Source organism: Lepisosteus platostomus, chromosome 12 (genome assembly GCF_059453375.1).
Source record: "Lepisosteus platostomus isolate fLepPlt1 chromosome 12, fLepPlt1.hap1, whole genome shotgun sequence".
Lineage (NCBI taxonomy): Eukaryota > Metazoa > Chordata > Actinopteri > Semionotiformes > Lepisosteidae > Lepisosteus > Lepisosteus platostomus.
This window is the reverse complement of record NC_142622.1, coordinates 22344512-22370591: the sequence shown is the minus strand read 5'-3', so window position 1 is coordinate 22370591 and position 26080 is coordinate 22344512. Positions and strand designations below refer to the sequence as shown.

The following is a 26080-nucleotide window of genomic DNA, read 5'->3' as shown; positions in this document are numbered from 1 at the left end:
CTGGTACACTACGGCTGGTGTCATATTATCTAGGTGGGGCTGCACACTGGTGGTGGTGGAGGGGAGTCCCCATTACCTGTAAAGCGCTTTGAGTGGAGAGTCCAGAAAAGAGCTATATAAGTTGTTATTATTATTATAATAATTTCTGCATGCAGCAGTTGGACTATGGGCACAGTATAGAACAATCCAGTCTGTGGAAGGCTGATGAGTTCCATTACATCTGCTATCTGTCTGTCTACCACCAAGGCAGAGGAAAGAAAGAGGAAGGACTGTGAAAGGGAAGAGAAAGAGATTGACCTGAGGAGGAAAAGAAAGAAAGGAATACTTTAAGAGGAAAGAGCCAATGACGAGACACAAAGAAAGGGTCCTGCTGCCTGCAGTGTCCACACACAGTGCTTACGCTGACCTTGGTGAGCATGGCAGCGATGATGGCAGGGCCGTGGCACAGCAACAGGCTGTCCTGGTTGACGGGGTGATGGCAAACAAAATTCTTCACCATGAGCAAGAAAGCGGCCACGTTGTTCCTCTCCAGGCGACCCTCTGGGGAACAAGGACAGAGCACAGGGCCAACACATGATGTGGAGTCCCTATAGGTGCTATTCATGCACACACAACCCAGACGAGACCACACAGACGGAACACAGCTTGGCCAAACCCAGAAGCAGCCCCATGTTCCCCCCAGCCTTGCCACCCTGACCCCTACTGACCTGAGGACTTGCCCAGGGGCAGCAGCATGCCAGCAGGCCCACGGGAGGAGGTGAGCTCTGGTCCTAGCAGGTCAGAGGTCTCCTGCTCTTCTCTCCCGGCCTCCCCCAGCGCGCACACCTGTTCCAGCAGGGGAAGGAGCACCCCCATCCCCCCCACTGAGTTTACCACATCCTGGGGGGAGACAAAGGCCATGGGACATGGGTTACTGCACTGACGCAGACACAGACACACTGTGAGCTGCACCGTCTGAAAAACAGACATGCGGCGAAGCCCAGAGACACACAGGGAGACACACCGACAGACTGAATCACAGACAGACAGGCCAACACACGCAGAGGGAGATGATGGCTGTGACAGACGGTCAGCTCTGACCTTCACATCCCAGTTGACCACCCTGTGTCCAGTGAGCCGTCCATCATATTGGTGAGCAGGAGACAAGTCCAGGCAAATCTGGTTTTTAAAGGCCTGGGGCACAGAGAAAGAGGTGGGAGGGAATGAGGGAGAGGAAACATTTCTTCACAGCATGAAGAAAGAACAGGAAACGGGCAACGATGCCTTCAACTGAATGAGCTTTACTGGCACCACCCCTGCATTGTCAAAGCATATCATAAATCACAAGAAATAATGTCTTAGAACTAGGATGACAAATGAATCACAGTTTGCAGGGAACAACACTAAGCAGGACGCTTAACAAAACAATACAGGTACAAATAATAATTTACAAAAGAGAAAATAAGACAGCAGGAGCTGCAGTGAGAGAGCTGCTCGGAAGAACCACAGATACAGACATCAGGTGTCTGAGCTTGGCTGAGGTGCACATGGTGCAACGCCACCATCTGTGGGATTATGACCGGACGACTATCAGAATCCCCCCTCAATGACCATTCAAGACCACATCGGACCCTTTCAGCTTGGCCAGTACGCTGGCTGGAGAGGCCTAGGCTGCAGTTACGTAATTTGACATTGTGAAAGTGACTCCATGACTCTCTTCAGCACAGAAACATGTGGCAGCTGTCCTGGAGTGAGACTGAGGCCCCTGCCGAGTTAAATAGGTGATGGAAAATAACAAACCCTTGGTATGAAGTGGTAATAAAGAAATGTCACGTTCTGAGTCTTGTCCTGTGGCAGTCCTCTCTCTCTCAGCACAGGAAAGTTGCCAGTGCAACAGAGGAACAACTCTGACTCCCCCTGTACAGGACTTGGACCCATTTCATGGTCTTTTAGTTCTTACCAAAGCACACAAAATATATGTTTATATGAATTTGTCATGAAACATTCTGAACACCTATTCCGTTCACACGGTACAGAAGATAGACATTAAACAGAACATGCTGAAGCAGGTGTTGGCTTAAATCCAGAATGATCTGGCTTGTAAAACCTGGAACGGCTCAAGCTGCCATGCACCAAGAGTACGGTTTGTAGTTTTTAAGTTTCACTTCGGCAGCTGGAACTTATACTGTGTGTGGGTGAGTGGACCGTCACTCCCACTATTTTCCCAAGGTAGTAGAAAAATCACACCAGTAGCACCTCCTACCTTTGGTGTGTAGTATAGCAGCAGCTTGCTATTGAGGTCGGAGAGCTCCCCATCCGGTTTGAAGAGGGACACACTGTTGGGCCCTGCCAGCAGAGGGGAGAGGAGCACAGTGAGGACAAGACGAATGATTCCTGTCCTTCAGCAGGATGATTGTTTTCTTACCTGTATCGGTTTTCACAGGGATCCAGGTCTGACACGGGTATATCATCTCTCCCTCTCTGTCCTTAAAGCCAATCCAAAACGAACGATTTCCCAAAACCTTCCCCCTACTTGCTGTCTTTTTTAGCGTTTCTCTTCTGTAACCTTCATCATCCGCTCTCCTGCTCTGCTTCCCCCTTCCTCTAAGGGTGCTCCGTGTTTCTCTCCCTGTACTTCATCAGTGCCCCCCCCCCCCCACCCAGCCAGGTCTAACCTGCTGCATACAGGGCGCGGGCCTGTGCGGCCTGCAGGGCCTCATGGCAGATGAAGGCGGTCCCCAGAAGTCCTTCCAGCGAGGTGGGAGAGCCCCACTCTGTGTCCTGCAGCCCGGCGGGGATGCTGTGCACCTGGGCGTCCCGGGAGGCGGGGGGGGCAGGGCCACCCCACTGCATGGAGGCGAAAGAGGCCGGGAAGGATTGGGAGCGGGTGAGGGGGGGGATGTTGGGGGGGAAGGCGGGCTCGGCCGGGGAGTGGGGGGGCAGGGGTGTGGTGGGCGAGGTGGTCGTGGTGGTCCGATGTCCTGCTGAGCCGATGCAGCAGGAGGTGAAGGGCTATAGGAGAAACACAGGGGACGCGCCATTAACACAGGGAATCCCAGCTCCTGCAGCAGTCACTTCCTTGCAGTAATGAATATTTCTGCCCAGGCCCTTCACGTTTTCATTGCTTGGTGCATTTGTCAAATAATGATCTTAAGAACATGAAGTTTGAGAAAGAGAGGAGGCCTTTCAGCCCATTTATTGAATTTTAACCCAAGGAATGTATGCAGCCATTCCGTGAAAGGTGGTATCAACTTATACAGTGTGACTGGTTGGCCTGTTCCACACTCCCACAATTCTTTGCATAAACAAGAGCCTCCTTCAAAGCTGCATTAAAATTTTCCAGATAAGAAAATTACATGAATTACGTTAAACAAGTTGAAGACCTTGGGGTCCTCCAAGAATTGAAGATGGCCTTAATACAAGCGCAGCACATTCCTTACATCAATATGCGGTATGTCTGCTACAAACCATATGTTATTCCCTAAATGTATAAGCAGAGACTTGAACGGTACCCATAATTCAACCTATCAGGACAGTATACTGAGCATTCTATCTTTCCCCAGTTCTCCCACTCTGTTTTCATTTCTCCATGTTTATATTCACCTCCCTCCTACTTTCCTCACCAATGTTGACAGATGAGAAATGTTCAGCCTTCATGTTTTTGAGTTAACACCCGATAGGCAGAACTGAATAGGCTCCAGACCTTCTCTGGCTCAGTTTCACACCCCTTTATCTCCCCTGTCTTTTATTCTCCCCCCCTTCCTAACCCCTTGGGGATGTTGGGAGGTCTCACCTCATTGAGCGAGGGAAAGCGCAGTTGGGCGGTTTTGCGCAGGCAGCCATCCACGTAGATACTGACCAGGTTCTGACCAAAGGGCCGCCGTCCGGGAATATGAACCACATCCACTGAGTGCTGGAGAGTGGCGAGAGACAGGGAGGCAAGAGTGAGAAAGGAGAAGAGGGGAGGGAAGAGATGGCGCAAAATAAAAATGTTGCATTGGCAGGGTTCACGCTGAAATCTGACGTGTTCGCTAGACCTGGTGGTAGCAAGACGAGCGGTAAAGAAAGTGTCAAAGCTCTGTGTGCATGAGGTTAAAAAAAACATCACTCCTTCGTTAATGCTACATAACACAATAAAACAGCATGCATCGTTCTTTACATCCACGTGCGCAATTGACTTTACAGGCAGGTGATCATTCGTATTGGTTCATAACAAGACATGGCTTCAGCCAAAACCTGAGAGCACAGCTCCAGGCCAACAGAAGTCCAGTGAAAACGATGGACGACACTATAAAGAACCGGCAAGGCCTCTCTGCAGATGCAGCTCAGTGACAGTGGTGCTGGTGTGATGATGTGAGTTTTTAGTTTGCTGTACGTGTTTTATGCATGTGGTTCTGTCATAATGTGCAGTTTTTATGAAGGAACCGTGTTGCCAAAGCTTCATTTAAGTAACATCACAACATGTGTTTCGGGTCTGCCCGACGCATGAGCTAACAGTACTGGGACAGTCATGTTGGGCTCTGCTGCAAGAGTGAGCCTGTCTCTACCTGTGCTGATAGAGAGGGTGCCCCAGTGTAAAACTCACCCAGGCGCAGTCTGTCAGTGGACAGTCAGACAGCGTCACGGCCATGTAGTCTTTCTTGGTGCACACCGCCACCACTAGCATCCCCTCTGAGGTGAAGAAAGCCTCGAACCCTGTGCCACTTGCCGTGAAGAAACTGCAAGGAGACAGAACACACTGAGAGCACCTCCCTTTCACTCCAGCATTACCAACATCCCCAAAACACTACATACTGTAGCTTTAAGTAAGCCTTATTTACTGTGGTATCTTCTGAGGTACGAAATTTTAATTTTGCCCGGAATTCTTCAGTTCTGAATCTACAATGAACCAGCACAGTTCTCCAGTCCTTTGTAAAGCAGCAGTTGCTGGAAACGTTTAGAGGACTTCAAGACTGTCCTGCTCATGTATCAGGCAATGAATGGTCTCTTTCCACATTATCTTAAGGTCTTATTGCATCAATATAGTCCAGATCTTAGATTTAGGTCTTAGACGAGGAACCAGTCAATAAGGACAATGGAGCCTCGTGGTGTGTAGCTCAATGATTCTGGTACTCGGTACCCAAATCCATCTCTCAGTCCTCTCCAGAGTCTCAGTCACTGCTGACATTTGCATGAAGATTTGTCTTTTCACTAAAGCTTTTAGTGCACATTTCAGATTTACTTTTGGTTTTACAAAGTCAGTTTCCCAAGCTTTTTCACCCCACTTTTTTTGTCCTTGTCATTGTGTACTCAGTTTTTTGCTGTTGTGCCACACTTAGAGGTCGTTGTAAAGAGTTTCAGAGTAAAACTGTCTACCAGGACTCTGTCTTTTGTCATACCGCCTTTCACACTCCGTCTATGACTCGCCTTCACTCCTTCCCTCTCCTCCTCTGCCTATCACTCCCCTTTTTTCTCTTCCTCTGTCACTCTCTCCCTCGGGCTTACCTGTACAGCTGTTTCCTGCGCGGGCCCTTGCCCAGGCGCTGGGTGGGGGTGGAGGGCGAAGTGGGGGTTGTGGGAGTGAGGTCATGGCTTTCAGCATTGAGGCACAGCCAGGCATGGAAGGCGAACCCGCTTCCTGGCCAGCGCTGGATAGTGGGCACCATGATGCCAGCCATGCTGGGAGTGAGGTCAAAATACTGTAGGGCACTGTCCCGGCCCTCGCGAGCTGCCATGGCGGACAGCGCCCTCACCACGTGCCCGCAGTAGGGGTGCACGGCCCCCGAATTGGCCTGGTCCACCCGCAGGAGTCGTAACAGGCTCTTGAACTCATTAGGGCGCAGGGAGAGGGAGCCCAGCGACTGCAAGAGCCCCAGCAAGGCCTCGGCACACTGTCTGTCCAGACGCTCCAGCTGGGACAGCACCTGCAGCAGAGCCCCCACCATCCCGGCCTCCACCGCAGTGGTGCGGCAGGGCAGGGACCCCCCACACACCCCCGCCAGCCACTGAGACACCAGCAGCTGCAGGTTGCGGGAGGCCAGGTCAGGAATCCACTGGAGCAGAAGCAGCAGGGGCTGGTCATTACTGATCCCCAGCATCACTGCCTGTGAGTAATCCCCTTCAACTGCCTGAGAGGGAGACCAGAGAAATTGAGTTTTTAAATTGAGAAATACAGACAGAGCCACACGTCCTACTGCACTGTGACAAATATTCTGGGATTAGACAAACATTCTTCCCTAAATCTACGCATCTAATCCCAGAACTCCCACACCTGCCAGAATCACAACAGCTCCCAATCCTACTGGGAGAGGGAGGAGAGAACTCGGTATGTGATCTCCTATCACAGCCTGAGGAATAGTGAGCCTGTCTCCCAATAATACTCCATATGTTTATATGTAAATATCTTCTGATTGTGTCTTTATTGTACACGTCTGTAGATTTTTGTTTTATGTTAATTGCATTTGTTTTGCTTTGAAAAACACTGATTTTACTCATTGGTCACGCCAATAAAGCATCTTGAATTGAACTGAATTGATCAGAGGGAAGACCGAAGTTAGGGTCAGCTATATAGCCCACCGAGGAAGAGAGAGACAGTCCCACAGGGGTCTCCACAATACGCGCAGTCAGTGTCATTAAACCAGCCCTGCGGTGACATGCTCCTCAGAGGAGTTCCAAAGGTAACTGTGCAGCTATGGCCAACTGGCCAATTGCTTTCTACAAGTCAAATGTAAATTCAAAGAATTTCATTCTCAAAACTGATGCTTCACATCAGTTACACCAAAGCAGTACCAATTAGTAAATGTGTACAAACATGTAGGACATTAACATAATATAATTACTGGAAAAGGCTCAGCCTCTGTCCTTCAAGCTGTAATAGATCACATACTGGGCCATATCCTAAGCATGGCCTGGAGAATAAGAAGGCACATCAACATGTTGTTCACAACCCAGGCAGTGATTCTAACAATCAAGATTTCACTACCCATCAAACACCAAAGAATCTGAATCTTCAAGAATATTGAAATCACCAATTTTCTTGTAAAACAGGTAGCAAAAATTAGAAAACCTTTAGAGAAACAGACTGCAAAACTTTGTTGGTGGATATACAGTATAAGTCCCACAACCAACTATCATGAGCATGGTAAAAATGTTGAAAACAGCTGTTTTATAGGTATTTAAGTACAGTAAAGACAGTGAATTCCCTGCCACTTCTAACAACAAAATTTTGATAAAGTTTGTAACCAGAAGAAACGGTTTGATCCATCAGAAAAGCATTAACATTTTCAATTAAATCCATAAATGAAATGCCCGAACCCTTTACAGAAATTAATTCATTTAATAAAAGGTACATCCTAGCTAAATTAAGTTTAATAGTAATGAACAAAGATCTTTTGTTTAAGACTAAATGATGCTTTTAAAACGAAGTGTGCTATTCCAGTTCTCAAAAGCAAGCAAAGCTGAGACATGAGCACCTCTCTGAAGCACGACATTCTGGTCTAGTGCAAGTCACTGTGACATACAGTATTACAGGGCTGTCAGTGGTCAGAGCTGAAATCTTGATAAGGAAAGAGCCTAGTAAGTGTAACCTCCTGAGTTACAAGAACTCTCCTGCAGAGCAGTGACTTGTAACTTCTTCACCTCTGCATTTGACACATGCTAACTTCTTCTCCTCAGTGCTTGAACACTTGTTAGAACGGCTGCCCTCACCATGTTCATCAGCTCCTGTAGAAGTCGCTTGGTTGGCTGGCCCTGGCTCTTCAGCACATCAAACAGGTGAGAGTAGCCAATCCTTTCTTTGAAAACCTCCTGGAGAGTTGGGAATAGATGATTTAATTTGCAAGGCACTAAGATTATAATAAAGACAGCCAGCAGGGCGGTGACATTTGTTTTGCAATACATGATCATCCATTCATCCACTTTATCCAATACAGGGTCAAATGGGGGTTGGAGCCTATCCCAGCTTGCAACGGGTGCACGACAGAATACATCCTGGATGGTGATCCTGGTGATCCTGTCATCACCAGGGACACACAGACACAAACATGCACACACTCACTCCAAGGCCAATTTTCCCAGAAGCCAATTAGCCTACCTCTTTGGATTGTGGGAGGAAACCAGAGAACCCAGAACAAACCCACACAAAAACTGGGAAAATGTACAAACTCCACATGGATAGAGCCCCAGTTCTGGAACTGAACCCAGGGCCCCAGCGCAGAGAGGCAGCAATACTAACCACTGTGCCACCATACTGCCCGTTACATGACAATCGCTAACTGGCTGAGAACTGGGCAGAGGTGACCGCGACATGAAGAAAAGACACAAACCTTGGCAGAGGGCGAGTTGCTCATGATGGCAGTGAGAACCCCCAGCGCATGGACTGTGATGGAATCTGAGCCTTTTTCCCAAACCTGGGCACAGAGAGGGATAAAAGCGTGTCAAAGACAGAACGGGAAAAAACGGCGACAGCAGTAACAGCCGTGAAGGGAAGAGAAAGGCAGAGCAAAAAACAGGCAGACTGAGAGTGAGCAAAACGTTTCCCTCCGTGCACTGGGAAACGCAAACACAACACAAACCTGAATGCTACGGGGCCCTAAAACATAACACCCACTGGGCGAATATCTGAACAGGGAGAGAGACATCAAGGAGAAACAGATCCCTATGAAGAACAGCCTCAGTTACCACAGCCAGGGCAAAGAAAGTGAGTGGCACAGGCAGACCTGGAGAAGCAGAGATGCTTATTCTGCTACACTGTTAAAAAACTGAAGATATTAGAGCAACATCCTTTCCTACAAAAACATCAAATCCCAGAATTCTCACAGCCGTCAGAATGAGAATATCTATGATTCTTGCTCGGGAAGGAAACTCAAGATCAGTATGTGATCTCCCGTTTCTCTAATAATAACATTATATTATTGGAATAAATGTTTATCAATGTTTATTGTTACTGTTACGGAAACACAGGAATTCATCAATCACTGTGAATGAAGCCTTTGTAATTTGAAACTGACAGGCAGGCAGAGAATGAAAAACCCAAAGACAGAATGTGAGATAGAGCCATTCAGAGAAAAAGCAGCCATTCATACAATGAGGCGACAGCCTCAAAGCGGGTATCTGCTGCCACCAAGCGCTGATAGCCAAGACCATGGCATCCCAAGCAGAGCTCAGGCAGCTACAGCCCACTTTAACACACACCTCAAAGCCCAGCACAAACCACAACTAGAGAGCAGCACTCCTCCTAGGCAGCCACACAGAGCTAAGCCAGAGCTGCAAGAAACACTTTTTCAACCGCCCAGATGGCATTTTCTGGAAGGACTGCCGTGGAGTGAGGGGACTGACACTTAAAAACGAAAAACCAGGAAAGAGCGTCGATTTGTCAGCGCTTTTTGGAGTAGAGAACAGAAAGGCACCAATCCCCCAGCCGGTGCTTTACATGAGGGCCCAACTCAAACTGAGTTTTAAATAAAACAGAGATCATTGCCTGATAGATGGAAGGGAAAGCAGGACAAAAATTCAATGCAGCTCTTCATGGTGAAGTTCGGTTTGGAGAGGGTTTGGAAAGCATTCCTCAAGAACCCAGTGTTTAGATTTCATGACTGGTGAATGAGTTATAGTTTTAAGGTTATCAGGGGTCCCTACTAATGTCACTACAAATTATTATTTTGTGTAGATGTCACCAAAACGTACTATGTGTAAGTATGGATCCAAGACCTTAGATTACAACCATTTACGGTCATTGTCACTGTTGCATCACTAGGAAAGGGGGTGTGGTGCTTGACACTGTTCAATATCACAGGCGGGAGATCGAACACCCCTTAACGAAGCTCCCAAGCCCCCACTCACATGGGGACAGTCAAGGATTGAAGCTCTGGCGCTCTGAGAAACAATTGCAGATATGTCAAAACAGCATTTGTGGAAAGGGGGCAAAAGAGGTGTGCAAGCACATATCTTTCTCTATTGTGGGAAAAGGTGCCACATTTTTTTTTTATGACCATAATTTCCAACAATTAATTAGCAAAGACAGTGGATGTTTTCTGCAGGGCTGGGTACAGCACAGGGCATGCAAGATGCATAGGAGACAGTACACTGAGGACTGCTCCCATCGCTGTTGGTCATCTCAATCTCTTCACAGCTAAAACCCGTACTGAAAGTGTTCCTGACAGGGTAGGCCAATGCATAACTTGTGGCTACAGTCTTTACAGGCATAGCTGTGGATCATTAATAACTGATGCAAACTACTTACGGCACTACTGGACGTTACAGCACTATTTCAGAGGTTAGAGTTCAATCTCTGACCAGCTTGGTGAGTCAGTGTGTGGCTGGGAACTATATCCCCACACTGCAACCACGCCTTCCTCTAATCTGTCCACAGTACTTGACTGAAACAGCAACCATGTTTTTAAGATCTCAAGACAAGTACTCTACTCTGAATTCTGCCGTTTCCTAGAACATCACGTTTCAGCACAGAGGCTGGCTCTGTGTTGGGGCTGAGCCTTGACCCCCTGGAGGTGGTGGCTGAGAGGAGAATGCTGACCAAGCTCACAGCCATCATGAACAACGCCTCTCATCCGCTTCATGGGACTGTTATTGGGCAGCGGAGCACATTAAGCAACAGACTGCTCCAGCTACGGTGTTCAAGGGAACGTTTCCACAGGTCTTTCCTCCCGGCGGCTGTCAGGGTGTATAATGCTGCCCTAGGCTAGGACTGTTAGCCCTTCATTTGCTCCTTTATGGACAGCATGTTTGCTCCATTGTACATTTCTGGACATATCTGTATATACCTATGCACATTTTGCACATATTTTATTGTTTTTACAGTGACTATGATCATATTTTGCACACACCTATGTATTTATTTTTATTTATTTACTGTATTTTATATTTATTTTGTATTACTGTACGTATTCTAATGTTTAGTCTATTCTGATGTCTGTTTTTTTTTGCTTGTCTTGGGCTGCTGTAACACGCTAATTTCCCTTCGGGATCAATAAAGTCTTATCTATCTTTTCTCATGATGGTGACTCAATACAGGGCTTGGAGTGCATAAGAAGTGCACAATGTGGACAATCTGCTGTAGTGGTCAAGATGAAGGTAAAGTGGAGGTCAACTGACTCACTGCCAGTGCTCTCATGACAAAGTCCTTGATGGGAAAATCCTGGTGCCCAGTGCTCTTAGCGCTGTCCTGAGGGATGGTGCGAGTGCACAATGGAGCCTGCAGAGGCTAACACTGCTTCATAAAGCTAGGGGCTTCGATAATGGCCATATAAGGTTGTTTGCCTTCTGGATGAATTATCCTCATGTCATCTGTGCGAGCGAAGCATAGCTGGGCAGCGCTTGAGGAGTTTACAGTCAGAGCAGATCAGCTCCCCTGGGCCCTAACCACATGGGCCTCCACTTTAGGGCCAGCTCTGCGTTATTCCTATTGGTGTGTGTCAGTGTGCTTCTCCCTGCCAGATGAACACGTCCTTTCTGTGGCAGTGCTAGAAAAACAGAAACACAATGGGAGGAAGCAATAGCAGTGAGAGTGTGTTGGCACTGCACGGGTCTGGGCAGCAGGGGGGGGGAGGGAGGTTAAAAGCACTGGAATCTTGCCTGTCCAGAAGGGGAATGTTTTTGCTCTTAAATTTAAACACACACAGGGAGGTGTGAATAGATTGATTGCCTGCTGTTTAAAACACGTTAAGTTTAGCTTCCCCTAAAATGTTCATTGAAATGGAGGAGGTCGCACAAAGAAGCTGAACACTTTCAAACCAATCACAGAGGGAAGAGGCAGACAAAACTCTGCTCTATGGAGCCAGCTACATCTTTGAATGTCAAATGAAAACCAGATACCAGGACGACAGCAGCTGCTTATGCTACATATTCTCAATACATTCAAAACAGCCAAATCACAAAGCTTCATGTCATTTATTTAAGGCTTATCTTCTGCGTGCATACTAGACAGGGTGAACAAATCTTGTACTGCTTGGGCCGTAGACCTAATACTAGGATACTAGGATGTGATCCAATCAGCACCTGCTCATTTAGAATGCAGGGCTGAAGTACAGGCTGTGCAATTGTAACAATGTAACGAGTACACGCAGGCCTTTATTATATGGTAATTACCACATAATCATTGAATCTGTGTGTAATGTCCACCCTGTGATTCAAACAACACTAGAACTGGCTTTGGGAGCATTATTCACACATATAATGAAGGTGCACAAAGCTAAGGGGACTGGCAGTGACCTTGTGGAGAGAACACCCAGGTGACCCAGACAGCTGAAAAGACAGAACCCCCTACCAAGCAGATAAAAACTCACGAAAGACAGAAAGAGAGACATGCTGAGATGGTGCAGTTTCTGCAGACAGCTCTGCTGAGCTGGAAACAAGCCCAGTGGAGTACCTGTTCCACATCAAGCTCGGTTAGTAACCGTGTGGTGAGGTCATACGTGCCCTCGCAGTCTGGCCTACACCCACTGCTCTGATAGAGCTGCCGGAGATACAGACAGAGACATGGTGTCAGCAACAGCACAGCAGTGCACTGGACTGGACTCCATAGGACAACAGAGTACAGCAGTGCACTGGACCGGACTCCATAGGACAACAGAGCACAGCAGTGCACTGGACCGGACTCCATAGGACAACAGAGCACAGCAGTGCACTGGACCGGACTCCATAGGACAACAGAGCACAGCAGTGCACTGGACCGGACTCCATAGGGCAACAGAGCACAGCAGTGCACTGGACTGGACTCCATAGGGCAACAGAGCACAGCAGTGCACTGGACTGGACTCCATAGGGCAAAAGAGTACAGCAGTGAGCTGGACAGGGCTCAGAAGGACAAAGGAGCACAGCAGTGAGCTGGACTGGGCTCATAAGGACAACAGAGTACAGTAGTGCACTGGACTGGACTCCATAGTCCTAAAGTGCGCTGGACTGGGCTCAACAGGACAACAAAACATAGCAGTGCACTGGACTAGACTAGACTACACAGAGCTCCACTGGACAGTAAAGCAGTGCACTAGACTGGAAAGCACAACGTTACACTAGACTGCAGTGGAGTGGAATGGATTACACATGAAGGGAAGACATCCAGGCACTCCACAGGAAACACAAACTGCACACGCTCAGTCTCACACATCCCCAACACCCCCGAATATCACGTCTTACACAACAGCACTGTAGACACTGCACTGGCAGGCATCTTCTGCACACTTTCCCAACACATCCACCTGCTCAACAGGGTGTGGAGACATTCTGCTCATCGGAGGAATTTATTTTGAAAGGCCAATTATGAGAAGGCGCTTTCACACCTATTGCCTCTTGATTTCAATTAATCCTATCTTGACCCAAGAAGTAGGTTAGTTTGAAGCTTTGCCAGTTTTTAACTTTGTGAAGTCTGCCTCTGTAGATTTCATATTTTAATTTAACATTTTCAGCCCTGTGCATTCCCGTGGATAAAAGCATGAGCCAAAAAAATAATAAGATTTATAGTCAATGAACAAACTCACTGCTCATTTCACCTGTGAGTTCTGCTTTAGCTAAATTCTATGGCTGTATGCAGCTATAAGCAATATGCTATGGCTCTGAGCCCAAAATATCTCAAAACTGTCAAGTAGGCCATGCAAGAAAATGAAAAATTCTAATAAAGAAAATCTCGTGTGGCTATTGTAAAACCTAGTTCTTTAAAATGTTTTTCCACAGAGCGGAATTAACCCTACAATGGGTCTGAGGCAGGAGCTCTTGATGTAAAACTCTGTGGATTCAGCTCCTCTAAAGCCCCTCTAAAGTCACTGACATCCCCGTACAGGAAAATGTTTGTTACAGTCACACTCAAACTCAAAATACACGCAAACTTTCAGGCAGAAACATCTACACATGCACGGCACACACTTATACTTGCGTTCCCCTGCATACACACAAACACAGGCTTCTCGTCAAACAGATCCCAGACCCTCCACGCCACCCTGCTCCCACAGTGGGCTCATGGCAAAGCTGCCAGGGTCACCACCACTGGAGAAGACACTCAGTAAGACTGGATTCTCTATGCGTACGCAGGCCTAGCAGACAAGAAGAAGAGAATGGCGCACAGGGACCCTCTGACCTTGCTGTTCTGGATGAGGCGCAGGATGTGCTCAAAGCAGTTGTTGTTGAGGAAGATGGCCTGGAGCACGGGACGGTCAGCACAGTTCAGCATGTCAGGGATAGCATCTGTGGGCACACAGCAGAGGGTCAATATCCGCAGACCGTGATAACTGCTGCCTTATCATCCTGTACATGGTCTAGATTGAGGAATAACAGAAGGAAAGGGAAGAGGCAAGAGAAAGACTCCGAAAGAAAAGCAGGAGAGATGGAAATGGAGTAGGATCTATAGTGTCAGACATGGTCCTCACTGAGCATGTGTGTGCGGAGGGTGACGAGGTTATCCTCCCAGCGGCACCTCTCCTCTCCTTCCTGGCTGCTTGGCAAGCGATCCCAGTTCAGGGCACGGAAGTAGTTGTCCAGGACACTCCTAATGTCCACCTGCCGCTGGTCCAGGCTGCTAGCGTGCAGGAGGTGGATCATTGTCGTCAGGCACTTCAGGGTCAGCCGTAGAAGCCGGGGGTCCTTGGGCTCAGGGGTGCCATGGTAACACCAGGAGCTGAGCACATTCATGAGGTCGCTTACTGCCATGGGCATGATGGCAGCCAAGCCATTCTTCTGAAACACATGGACACAGAAACACACTTGACTGCACTGGATCAAAGACGGAAGACTCTCAACAATTATAGTCCACCAACACACTGACACTGTATCACTCCACATTCTCTCCACAGGTATCTGCAGTAACATTTACTTACATTTGCAGGGGTAAAACTGGATTTTCAGCTAAGGAGTTATCAAATTCTGCATCAGTATCCTTCCAATTAACAGTGTGTGTTAATAATAAAAAAGGTGCAGGTTTAAGTCAGTCAATTAAAATACATTTTTTGTCAAATTACATTACTCACTTCTCAAGCCACTGAATAAATGACACACTGATGCATACTGTAAGGAAACCCAAGAAAATAAATTTGCAATATTTGTTGTTAAATCCAAATCAAAACTGTTGCAACATAAAAAAACAGACTCTGTCTTTAGTATTCAAACCCCTATCCAAAGCCCCCTTCCAACCTAAACAATCAATAGAATTTTCAATGATAATTTATGCAGCGCTCATTCAGAGCAAAAAACGCTCTGCGTACATGACAACATGTGCTGACAGACAGAACAGAGCGGCTTTCCCCCCCGTGAAGATCTCAGTGACGTGCACTTGGGAAAACTCATTTGCCTGTCAGAGCCCTTTACTCGCATGCAAATCTGTGGTGGGGAAAGAACAGCAGGGCTCAGATTAGACAAGAGGAAGGAGGACAGCTTGACTACACATAGTGTAAAGGAGGGGCTGAGTTCAGACAGATCACGTGCTCATCCTGCACACAAACGTTTGGTCAAGCTGTTGCTGCCTTCGTGGTCTATGAAAGGCAATTTTCAAAACTCCTTCAAGCACTTTGAGAGAATCAGATTGTCATTCTCCGGTCCAGTGTTAAGGTGAACAGGGGTGGAATGGGTACTGTGAGGAGCCCCTCTGGGCAGGATCAGATTGGACAAAGGACCTGGGCTCCAGTTCTGTGAGGAGACAGGAGGTTTAGCATGGTGCCTAAACTTTACTACTCCCTGTCCTGCTTTCTGTAATTCTCCTATTCCTCATCACTGCCTCTCATTCTTTCTCTCTTGAGCTGCGGCTCTTCCCTTCCCACTGATGAGGCGGATGATGAGGTGTGACAGTACAGGAACTTCATTCAATCATTCTGAGCAACGAATTTACATAAACCACAAAATTCATTATCTCCAATGCGAGAAGTACCCTCTGCCATCAAAACGATTGGAATCAAAGGTCTGCAGCTGGTTCCGATATTTCTGGCAAGTTCAAGTCACTTAACATCATCCTAGAGCATCAAAGTCAGAACAAAGCAAAACAATGCTTGCAATGGAAATAATGAATTCAGAAACAATCACATTTGTCTTTTAAATGAAACAATTTACCTTCAAGAGGAAAACTATAAAAGAGTCCTGGCCTGATGGACTCAATAATGCCAATTTAAGGTCTGTAATCTCCCATAACCTCTGCCCCAGGGTGACCCCTGTCCCAACCAGCGAGGAGGCCTCACCTTGCTGCCACTGATAACCGCACCCTGCAGATGGACCAATCGCAGCCTGGGCAGCTCTGGGAGCCTCTCGCTGTCCTGCAGGCTTTCTGCACGAGAGGCACACAGAGATAGAGATAAAAATTTTGACTAAAAAAAAAAACAACTGGCACATTTTACTAGCTGAAAGTCCAGCTGTGTATGCTTGACAAAAGAAGGAAATATGGGCTAATATTCCATGGATCTCTCAAATATGCACAAATCATATTACATGACGGCTACACACTAGTGTTGCATGGGTTGACTCATACCCACAGGTCAGGCAGGTGCGGGTTCGTTTCTCACAACCGCGGGCGGGTGTGAGTAAAAAAAAGTTCTCACTTACTAGAACGATGAGAATTGTTGAATATAATTTATTTTGGAGTACAGAATGTGTCCAGCTAATTCCATTATTTTTATTGCTTACTGGTTAATGGACAGCACCTCTATGATTTTACAGTTGAGCATTCTTCTTTTCTTCTTTCTCCCTTTACTCTCTGCATTACTAAAAGGCCTGACCATCAAGGTACCAACTGGCCCTCCTCTGTCCCACTTGTTTCCTCTCCCATCTGGGCGCCCCAGACCGCTGGGACCTGCAGAGCTGAAATGAGCCCCGAGCTTTGGTGACGCATAGCAAATTAGGAGCCCAAGCTCTTGAGAAACACTCCTAATTAAAGATCTTCTCCCACGCTGCGGCAAGCTTCTGAGGCACGCTAACGAGGTTACAAGGACGTCTCTTGAAACCCCTCGTGGAGACTTGGAATGACTCTGATGCACATCACACTCTTTTTCTGTCTCCTGAAGCTATTGTCCACCCAGGCGACAAAACTTTGTCGTGAATTATAAAACTAACTCTACAAGTAGGGTGTTAACCAATGTTTATGAATAAGTACCCTCTCCGACTCCCCGCCCCTAAATCCTGAGCAGCATTACATCCTTAAGCACAGCAAGAAGAGCAATTAAAGAATGGTAAAGGGTATCAATATACGCTAAAGCAAAGCAGAAACCATGAGAAAACCTTTTTTGGGCACAGCACGTGTGTGGTTTTGGTACGGGAAAATTAAAAGACTGAAAAAAATGACAAATTTAATGGTCATTTTCAGTACCAATAATTACCAATTGGAAGGTTTAAGAAGCACAACCTTTTCTGTAGCCACAAAGCTGTGCGAGTAATGTTATATGATAACTAATGGGTTCTGCCAACAAAAACAGAATGCATATAAATGAAGATTCTGTATAACTGGACATTGTAAATGACATCATTAGCAAAAGCACTATGTAAAGGAACACTCCCTGTTTACCAACAGTACGAAGCCTCATTATTGTAGGAAACGCGTTACCGTTTAATACCATTAATTAAAGTAATGGGGAAGGCAGAAAAATGTTTTGTTTATGTGAATGCTTGTTTCTGTAATGCTCCTTTTAGAACGAATGGCCAAATAATTTTGAGAAGTTGGTGCCTATGTCCAGGAGCAAGTATTAGGTGCCTCTGGTACACCCTACTCTGCGCTTAGACTTTCACACAAATGGAGCAAGCTTCTATTGGGCCTGTCTGACTCACTCTTTAAAAGAAAGGAGTTACAGGAGAGACGGAGAGTCAGGAGCTGCCAGTTTCCCCAGACAATTGCCTAACCCAACCCTTCCAGAGTTTCTGCAGGTCTTGTGCAAGACGCAGCCACTTGTGAAACTGCCGGTGAATGAAGAGATCTGGGAGTCTTGTGAAAGCAACAGTAAGGAAGAGAGGGGGGAGATGAGAAAAAAAGAAAAGACTCAGGATATTTGCTTGTGTCCCTTTCAAAAGCATGGCAGTGCCCCGGGGAGAGTCCTTCACACGTCTGCTTCGCAGGCGGCGCTGAAAATCGACAGGCTTGCCAGGGCGCGTCCGTCAGTCTCACGGTCAAAGAGTGTGGTAGCACCCAATCCCTGCCCTCCCACCCCCACATACACACGCACATGCCAGCCCATTGGAGGCAGGCAGGGAGAGCGGCCTGAAGCAGGAAGATCTGGTTCTGAGATGTATCCTTCAACAGCTGAGGGAGCGCTCACCTCCCGGAAAGGACCCAAGCACATCGGTGTGCTAACTGAACGCCGCCGCACCCTGGAACGTCTCATTTTCCACTCCATGAGCAAGAAGCACTAACAAGAGGAGAAACCTCTACTGGGCGTGGGATAATTACGGGGCTGTCAGAGTAATTTAAACGACTCCTATTGACACTCATTTAGACTGGGGGTAGATTGCACATTCAGTTACAGTACGGCCTAAAACAGCAAATGATTAACAAAAAAATGACATAAGCTGAGCAACAGGAGGCTTATGCATTTGACAGCTCTCTCCCCGTGCAGGCTCTTGTCCTTTCCTCACTCTTCACGAGGCAAATCCACCCCAGTCATGAGGAAGACACGCGTGCAAGCATTTGTTCTCTGCCAGCTGAGGGCTTTACTTTGTTAAAGTATTGCGCTGCGCACACAGAAGTCTCGGGCGAGAAACGGGAGGGACACAGGGAGCCAAAGGCCGGAGGAGGGAGGCGGGGATACTCGCCGTGGAAGAAGGCCGGGAGCTCCTCTGGCAGAGCGATGGGGGAGAACTTGTACTTGCTTCTCTCCAGCAGGCTTACTTCCTCCCTGCAGCGCAGGCAGACAGACAGACCAGGTCAGCACAGCACGACCTGCAGCCACCCTCCGCCACCAGCTCCCCTCGTAGTGACACGTGCTCACGCCTCAGTTTCAAATCGCACCCCGCTGGTTAACACTGCCAGCTATTCATATCCTTCATTTCACTTTTATTTCTTGAGATAATTGTGGCTCAGAAGGACATAATGTTCTTTTCCAATGTTGTTTTAAAGCTGCCCATTTAAAAATGGTCCAGTCCTGGTCCTGGAGAGTTATTCTTATACATCACATATTATTCACAGATTCAAAACACCTGTTTAGTCACAATAAGCAAGTAATGCTTCAATGGAGGTATTACTGGTCCTTGAGGGTTGAAGGATATTCTGATCTTTCTTACAAATGTTCCCTAAATGACTTAATTGAACACACTGCCTATTTAATGGATCACAGTTAAATTGGTCTGGGCCTTTAGTAATTGATGGTTTAAAGGTTATCTATAATACTTGCTGGACTTTTTTGGGAACGGGGCAAAATATTTAACATATGCACCTGACTTAATATTAAGTACTGTAACTGTAATTTGTTTTTAATGTGGCCTGCAATGGGATAACTTGACTGCTCCAGCGAGCAAAGATCTTGGCTGGAAAACGAAACCTGGACCAGGATCAGAAGGGTCTGCTCTAGCCTCAAAAGGACCCCTGCCCCACCCCCCTCACCCGGCCAACTGTCTCCTCCAGGTCTGGTACGGGTCGAAGAGGCTCTCCAGCAGCAGCAGGCCATACAGCACCACCGTCTCCAGCTGCTCATCGTCTCTCGGCTCCTCTTTCAGCTGCAAGACAGGACACACAGAGGCTGGATCACCACCTGCCCTGCCCGCTACACCATCGGAACCCCAGCTTCAGAGCCTGATGCTCTATTAAACAAATGACTAGTTCAGCTGTGCAACTAAGAACGCAGGTAGAATGATTCTTAAACCAAATGTACATTTTTCTTGTCCTTCAGAGTAGGCCATGTTTTAGTGTACAAATGGCATACGTGCTCTGCAAGTTGAGGACTGGTATCTATCTTGGTGCCTGATGTGACCGGGATATACAGCATCTCAGGCTACTGGAAATGGACTCAAACCCTGAGGGGAAATTTAGTGCTGCCAGTTAAACCAAGTTTGCATGTCCTCATTTAGCTGGGAGGAAGCTGGAGTATCTGGAGACAAAAGAATGTGATCTCCCAGCATGCCTCCGGGTGTGCATCTACATCAGACATTTTGTCCTCTGTCAGGAGCTCTGCAAGGAGCGTCAGATTCCCAGGATGCAATGCATTTGCAAACAACTATCCTACAAGGAGCTCATATCCTACCTCCTTGCTCTCTCCTGAAAACTACACTGGCAGCTAAGAAATAGTCTCCACATACAAATTGTCTGCAGCTGTTTCTGTAGCATAACTCATGTTATCTTAAATTTAAGATGGGTGATATCTCAGCAATCTACCTCATAAATACAGAATATACCTCAGAATAAGGGAATGAACGTTACAAACATGGCAGCTCCCTAACAACCAAGCCAACCTCAAGGACTTAACCAAAGAAGAACACTTATCTAGCCAGCTCTGAGGAAAAAAGAAACTAGTGTAACAGTAAACAGTTATATGTGGTTTGTGGGACAGACCCAACTCCACAGCTACGGAGGGCAGTGCACAGAGAGACAGAGTGCATACACAGCAGTGAGGTCAATCTGGTCCCACACCACAGCTCTGCCATGTACACTTAATAGTCTTGTTGTCAAAGACCACAATACCCAAGACTGTGGTTATCAATCATCATTCCTGTTTTTATTCTAAATCTAAACCAGGAATTTCCAACCTTGGTCCTGGAGAGCCTGAATATTATCCTGAATCATCTGTTATTTAAAGATCAGGAACACACTGTTCAAGCAATTGGTCAATTATAAGACTAATGTTTCAGTGAAACAAACAGGCCTCGAAAAAATGATGGATGTTTTTTATCTTTACTCCAAAGGATCTCTAAATTACAGAATTGAACACTCTACCAGTTTGTTTGATAACTGTTAAATTGTTTCAGGCTTTATTCAACTGTTCATTTAAAGGCCTCCTGTAAAATATGATGGACTGATTCTCTGTGCTGTTAGGAGGGTGAAAGTAACAAGTAACAATATCTGATACTTCTTATCACATGTGGAGTATTCAGTAACTGATCAGGGTATTTATAAATCAACCAAAACTGCTGATCAAATCCAGAATAATTGTATAAGCACTATGGGATAACTAAAAATAAAGGTCAGATGCAAGTGAAATAACTGACCTAGTTTGCATTATTCACTTGGAAGACCTCTTGAAACTAACTAAGAGGTAGCCACAGCAGTGGAACAGAAGTGGAATTTACTGATCAAGTCTTAGAATTGGCAAAGGCACAAAAAGCCCATATTTGACAAAATGTAAGCCTGTTAATTAAAAAAAACACCTGTCAATAAGGCTATCAAGACAATTAGAAGAAATAAAAACCCGTGCAATAGTTGTGCGAGTCTCTGTAGTACATTCGGTAAAAGCGTGACTTTTCGTGTGGATTTTTTGGAGCACCCATGAATAAAGCCTGAAAGTGGGAGTGTATCGACAGGCCAGTGTTTGTGAGTGTGCAGTGCTACGACTGTGTGGACCTGAGCATGCAGGGCAGGACATACCGTACAGTTGAGGATTCAGGGTGTGTGCTCACCCTCCCACTCTGAGCTTCAGCTCCAACAGGGAAAGCAGAAAAGGTCAGCTCACACACTAGCTTCTGCTTTCCTTCTTATTAAATCTTTTCAATTACTTTTTTTCCATATAAAACTACACTATTGTTGTTGCTATTGCTATTATTATCTCTGCAAATCAGGAAGAGAGCTGAGGAAGCTCTAATCTTTTCCGTAAAGGATCACATGCTGATCTGTAAACTTGATTTGAATGGTATGCAAATAAAAGAATGAGCCTCAGCGCATATTGGCAACAATATAGGTTTCTCCGGCCGCCTCACTTCATTGAAAAATCAGGACTTGAAGATATTCCAGGTGTAGAGACATGCATCAGGGAGAAACTGATCTTGGCTCTGTTACAAATCTCACACAGCAAAACTGCCAGAGAGCAGCATCTGCAAAATCTGAAAATATATCTCTTTTGTTACCTGCATGTCATCTGCAGTATGGAAAACACGTGCTGCTTTCTGAAATGTGATCCTATATATTTCCTTGGACTTTAGAAAAACATGAAAATACGTTATCTGCAGAAAACACTGCTGAAATTGTCATGAACTGATAATCAAGCAAATGTGCGAGCAGATGCTTTGCAAATTCTCTTGGTGCTCATCACTTCTGAAAGACTCGGGACCCATGCACCCCATGATCCACTTTAAGGCTTCGGTCTTCCACCTCTGTGGCTGAGACTAAAACATCTGGTGAAACATTAACACACTTTCTCACCTAGCTGTGAGGTTCACTGTCACTGGTGCAAGAAATGATGCAAGAGAGTAATTCAGGAGCTGTAAATGCCCTCTGGCCCAAGAACAAGACAAGGCAGATATACCAGCTGCACGCCCACCTGAGCTGTGGACAGTGGGGGTGGAGTTCCACCGTGCAAAGCTCACTGCACCTTTGCAGAAATGAAACACCTAGTGTTTCACAATCAGAAAGACATCCGTGGACTGTAAGGGCTCTGATTACCACACAGAATGATTTGCGCAGCACCTTTTACTTTGAACCAGTTTAAGCACAGCATAGTAAGAAAAATTCTAGGAGAGCTCAGGGCATGAATAACCTTGAGAAATTCAACACAAAGCTCTCTTATACAAGTTTAATCTGAAATTCCTAGACAAAAAATACATCAAATCTTTGAAAAGCACAATAAATCACTGTAAAAGCATGATGAAGGAGAGGTATGATAAATCACTGTACAACTTGTGGGAAGTATATATATATGTAATCAAATATAAAAAATATATAGTAACTATCAACTTTCACAGGACTATTTAAGATCCATGATGCAAACAAAAAACAGAAAAAACATTTCCTTTGTCAAGTTTCATGACACTTGTCAGCAGTTCTATTTTAAATTTAGAACGATGACTTGCCATTTACCCACCTAATTCAGAGCAGTCACTACATATAATACAGCTCACTGCTAAGAACCCCGCCAGTGCACACGGGAGACAGAAGAAGAGCTGGCAGTGGGTCATAGCTGGCTAGTGGCACTATCCAGGCTGGAACCCACGCTGCTCAGGAGGTCCCATCTTTTACTAATCAATCAGATTCAAAATCCCTCTTTTGGCAGACCTGCTACTAACTTACATCACGCTGCACTGGGTGAGTCACCAGGCGTCAGTGTACTAGGTCATTCAGACTACAGGCAAAATCAAGACACAGGAGACTTGTAACAGCTTGTTTCTCTAAGTCACGATTGACTAAGTCACTGAGTGATTACTATGACAGAGCTCAGAATGAACAACAGCACAAACCGGCCAGCCCCAGTCAGCTCCACTGATAGAAGAGCACAGGCAGACTTCTACACCCACAGGGCTTGTAAAACACAGAGGCTTACCAGTCAACCACTGATGTGGTGAAACTGAAGAAACATATTCAAACTTCTGCATTTTGACCTTCTTCTTCATATACAAGAATCAACAGATCAATCATTATGTGTATTTCTGCCCTTTTTTTTTTAAAGAGAGGATGGGGGGAGTAATGTAATGGTTAAGTCTCCGGATTCTTAAAGGGAAACTGCAATGATATTTTTATGTTTTGCGGTTAGAAAAACTCAGCTTTGATGAGTGCAATTCACAATAAAAGTAAAATGCAAATTTCCATCACACAACAGACACCATCACCAAGGTATGCGCAGCACCATATTCTGCAATTCAGAAAGAGGCAACAAAATTTCCGGTGACATCATGTGGCTTGTGAATACATCTCTTTTAATCCAACAGAAACATTGCTCCTGATTTCAAGACGGTTTTGCCGTTAAAAGGAATTCACGTTGGAAACTTTCTGTGGTGAAATGTCTGGTGCTCAACCTGTGCTTATTTGCACATTACATTAGTAACATTAGTCATTACAGCGACTAGTGAGCAGGAAGGGTCGCTTCACGTCACAATTCGCACAAACTCTTGCTCTCGCCCATGGCGAGACCAGGGTTTTGTGACAACATGGCGACTTGCAGTACTTGCACAACGTTCACGATTTTCTGCTTCATTCGAAATTTGAATTTTTTTTCTATACTCTCAATGAATTTATTTGGTTATTGCGATTTAATAGTTATTGCGATTTTATCCAGGTGGATGCTGCACATTGGTGGTGGTGGAGGGGAGTCCCTATTACCTGTAAAGCGCTTTGAGTGGAGTGTCCAGAAAAGCGCTATATAAGTGTAAGCAATTATTATTATTATTAATTATTATTATATTAATAGCTGGTCTGAAAAATTTGGACTGCAGTTTCCCTTTAACTGACAGGTTGTGGATTCAAGTCTCTGCAGTTGTACCGTTGAGTGAGGCACTTTACTCCAGTTGCTCCAGTCCACACAGTATAAATTGAGACCAGCATCACTGGGATGTCATTCAGGGATGTCACATACTCTCTAGTCCATTTAAGGCTCCAGAAACCAGAATGAGGTCTGGACTGATGAACTAATGTAGCTCAGATAAGGAAATGTCCTTCCTAGTTACTAGTTGTGGCCATATTAACTGAACCTTTAGGAGATGCCCCTAACTTTCAGCCTGTGCAAAACCCCTTTAAACACTGACTGCTCCCAGACCCTCCTTCTGTTAATAGTGAAACATAAGTACTGGGGAGTAAGTATTTCCTCAGCCCCTACCTTAGCCAGGCAGAATGAAAGCAGTTTGATGGTCTCAAATACGAATCCAGGTGTCCTGTCGGGGTCAATGTTCTCCATGTTCCTGAAAACAAGGGGGGAAAGAAAGGGGTCAGGTACAACCCGATCAACACACACCCACATACAGGCAAAAACCTGACACTACACAGACAGTAAATATTAATATATGTATACATAGAGAGAATTAGCTAAAGCTCTGGGAAGAATGTTGGACTTTGTCATCACTGACTTGAGCCCCTCCAGGCACAACACAGACAAATAATAATAATTATAATAATTGCTTACACTTATATAGCGCTTTTCTGGACACTCCACTCAAAGCCCTTTACAAGTAATGGGGACTCCCCTCCACCACCACCAATGTGCAGCATCCACCTGGATGATGCGACAGCAGCCATAGTGCGCCAGAACGCTCACCACACATCAGCTATCAGTGGGAGGAGAGCAGAGCAATGTAGCCAATTCATAGATGGGGATTATAAGGAGGCCATGATTGGTAAGGGCCAATGGGAAATTTGGCCAGGACGCCAGGGTTACACCCCTACTCTTTCGAGAAACGTCCTGGGATTTTTAATGGCCACAGAGAGTCAGGACCTCGGTTTTACGTCTCATCCGAATGACGGCGCCTGTTTACAGTATAGTGTCCCCGTCACTATACTGGGGCATTAGGACCCACATGGACCGCAGGGTGAGTGCCCCCTGCTGGCCCCACTAACACCTCTTCCAGCAGCAACCTTAGTTTTTCCCAGGAGGTCTCCCATCCAGGTACTGACCAGGCTCACACCTGCTGAGCTTCAGTGGGTTGCCAGTTGTGAGTTGCAGGGTGATATGGCTGCTGGCGTCACACAACTCACACAACTAGTAAAAGCAACACAGCAACGAGACAACAAAGTGACACCAGCCCGTGTGATATAAGATTGGATAACGCTTAGAGGTGGGCTCCAAGCAAAGAGTTCCGAGATCCTATCAGGAAAAACAAAATCACAGGCCTGGAAAGATGGAGAAATCCTGAGAAGATGCCAAAGCTAAGTATAACCTAACCAAACAGGAAGCTGTACGGGACATTTGGAAAAAAAGCTGAAATAAAAAAAGGGATTTGAAAAAAAGGAAAAAAGAAACTGGTCAGACAGGGAGTGTTAGAGCAACAGAGGATGAGTGGAAGGATGATGGGATTCCTAAGGACGCCAACGGAGAGCGTGCCTACCTGCAGATGATGATGAGGAACTTGATGAGCAGCAGGGGGTGGGCAGTGGCGCCGCTTTGCTGCTCTTGCCCCGACAACTGGATGGCGCTGTGCCATAGCTGGTTGCTGAGCAACACCAGGACGTCCCGTGGCAACAGGGGGATCTCCGAACTTGACTCTTCCGGCCTGGGGAAATGACAAGGTGTTACAGAGTGGGTTGGTTGCTTGGCTACACGGCACAAGACACATTTTGTCCTTCATAAGGGTGGTTTCAAACTTGGCAACT

At 46.2% G+C, this 26080-nt stretch overlaps 1 protein-coding gene across 3 annotated transcripts in view; it reads right to left on the bottom strand.

The window, feature by feature from the left end:
- Positions 1–26080, bottom strand: part of nbeal2 (neurobeachin-like 2) — a 95861-nt gene that overhangs the window by 32597 nt on the left and 37184 nt on the right. For 2 of the 3 annotated variants that reach the window (XM_088601389.1, XM_088601390.1), the window contains exons 3-20: positions 25816–25980; positions 24594–24675; positions 19466–19578; positions 18679–18761; positions 16125–16210; positions 14331–14637; positions 14042–14148; positions 12341–12427; positions 8283–8366; positions 7666–7764; positions 5464–6086; positions 4565–4697; positions 3773–3892; positions 2655–2991; positions 2243–2325; positions 1081–1173; positions 708–879; positions 407–540 (exon numbers count right to left, since the gene is read on the bottom strand). In XM_088601389.1, the coding sequence (XP_088457515.1) occupies positions 407–540; positions 708–879; positions 1081–1173; positions 2243–2325; positions 2655–2991; positions 3773–3892; positions 4565–4697; positions 5464–6086; positions 7666–7764; positions 8283–8366; positions 12341–12427; positions 14042–14148; positions 14331–14637; positions 16125–16210; positions 18679–18761; positions 19466–19578; positions 24594–24675; positions 25816–25980 (2908 nt within the window). The remainder of the gene's footprint in view (positions 1–406; positions 541–707; positions 880–1080; positions 1174–2242; positions 2326–2654; positions 2992–3772; positions 3893–4564; positions 4698–5463; positions 6087–7665; positions 7765–8282; positions 8367–12340; positions 12428–14041; positions 14149–14330; positions 14638–16124; positions 16211–18678; positions 18762–19465; positions 19579–24593; positions 24676–25815; positions 25981–26080) is intronic. The other variant, XM_088601391.1, reaches the window with a different exon arrangement.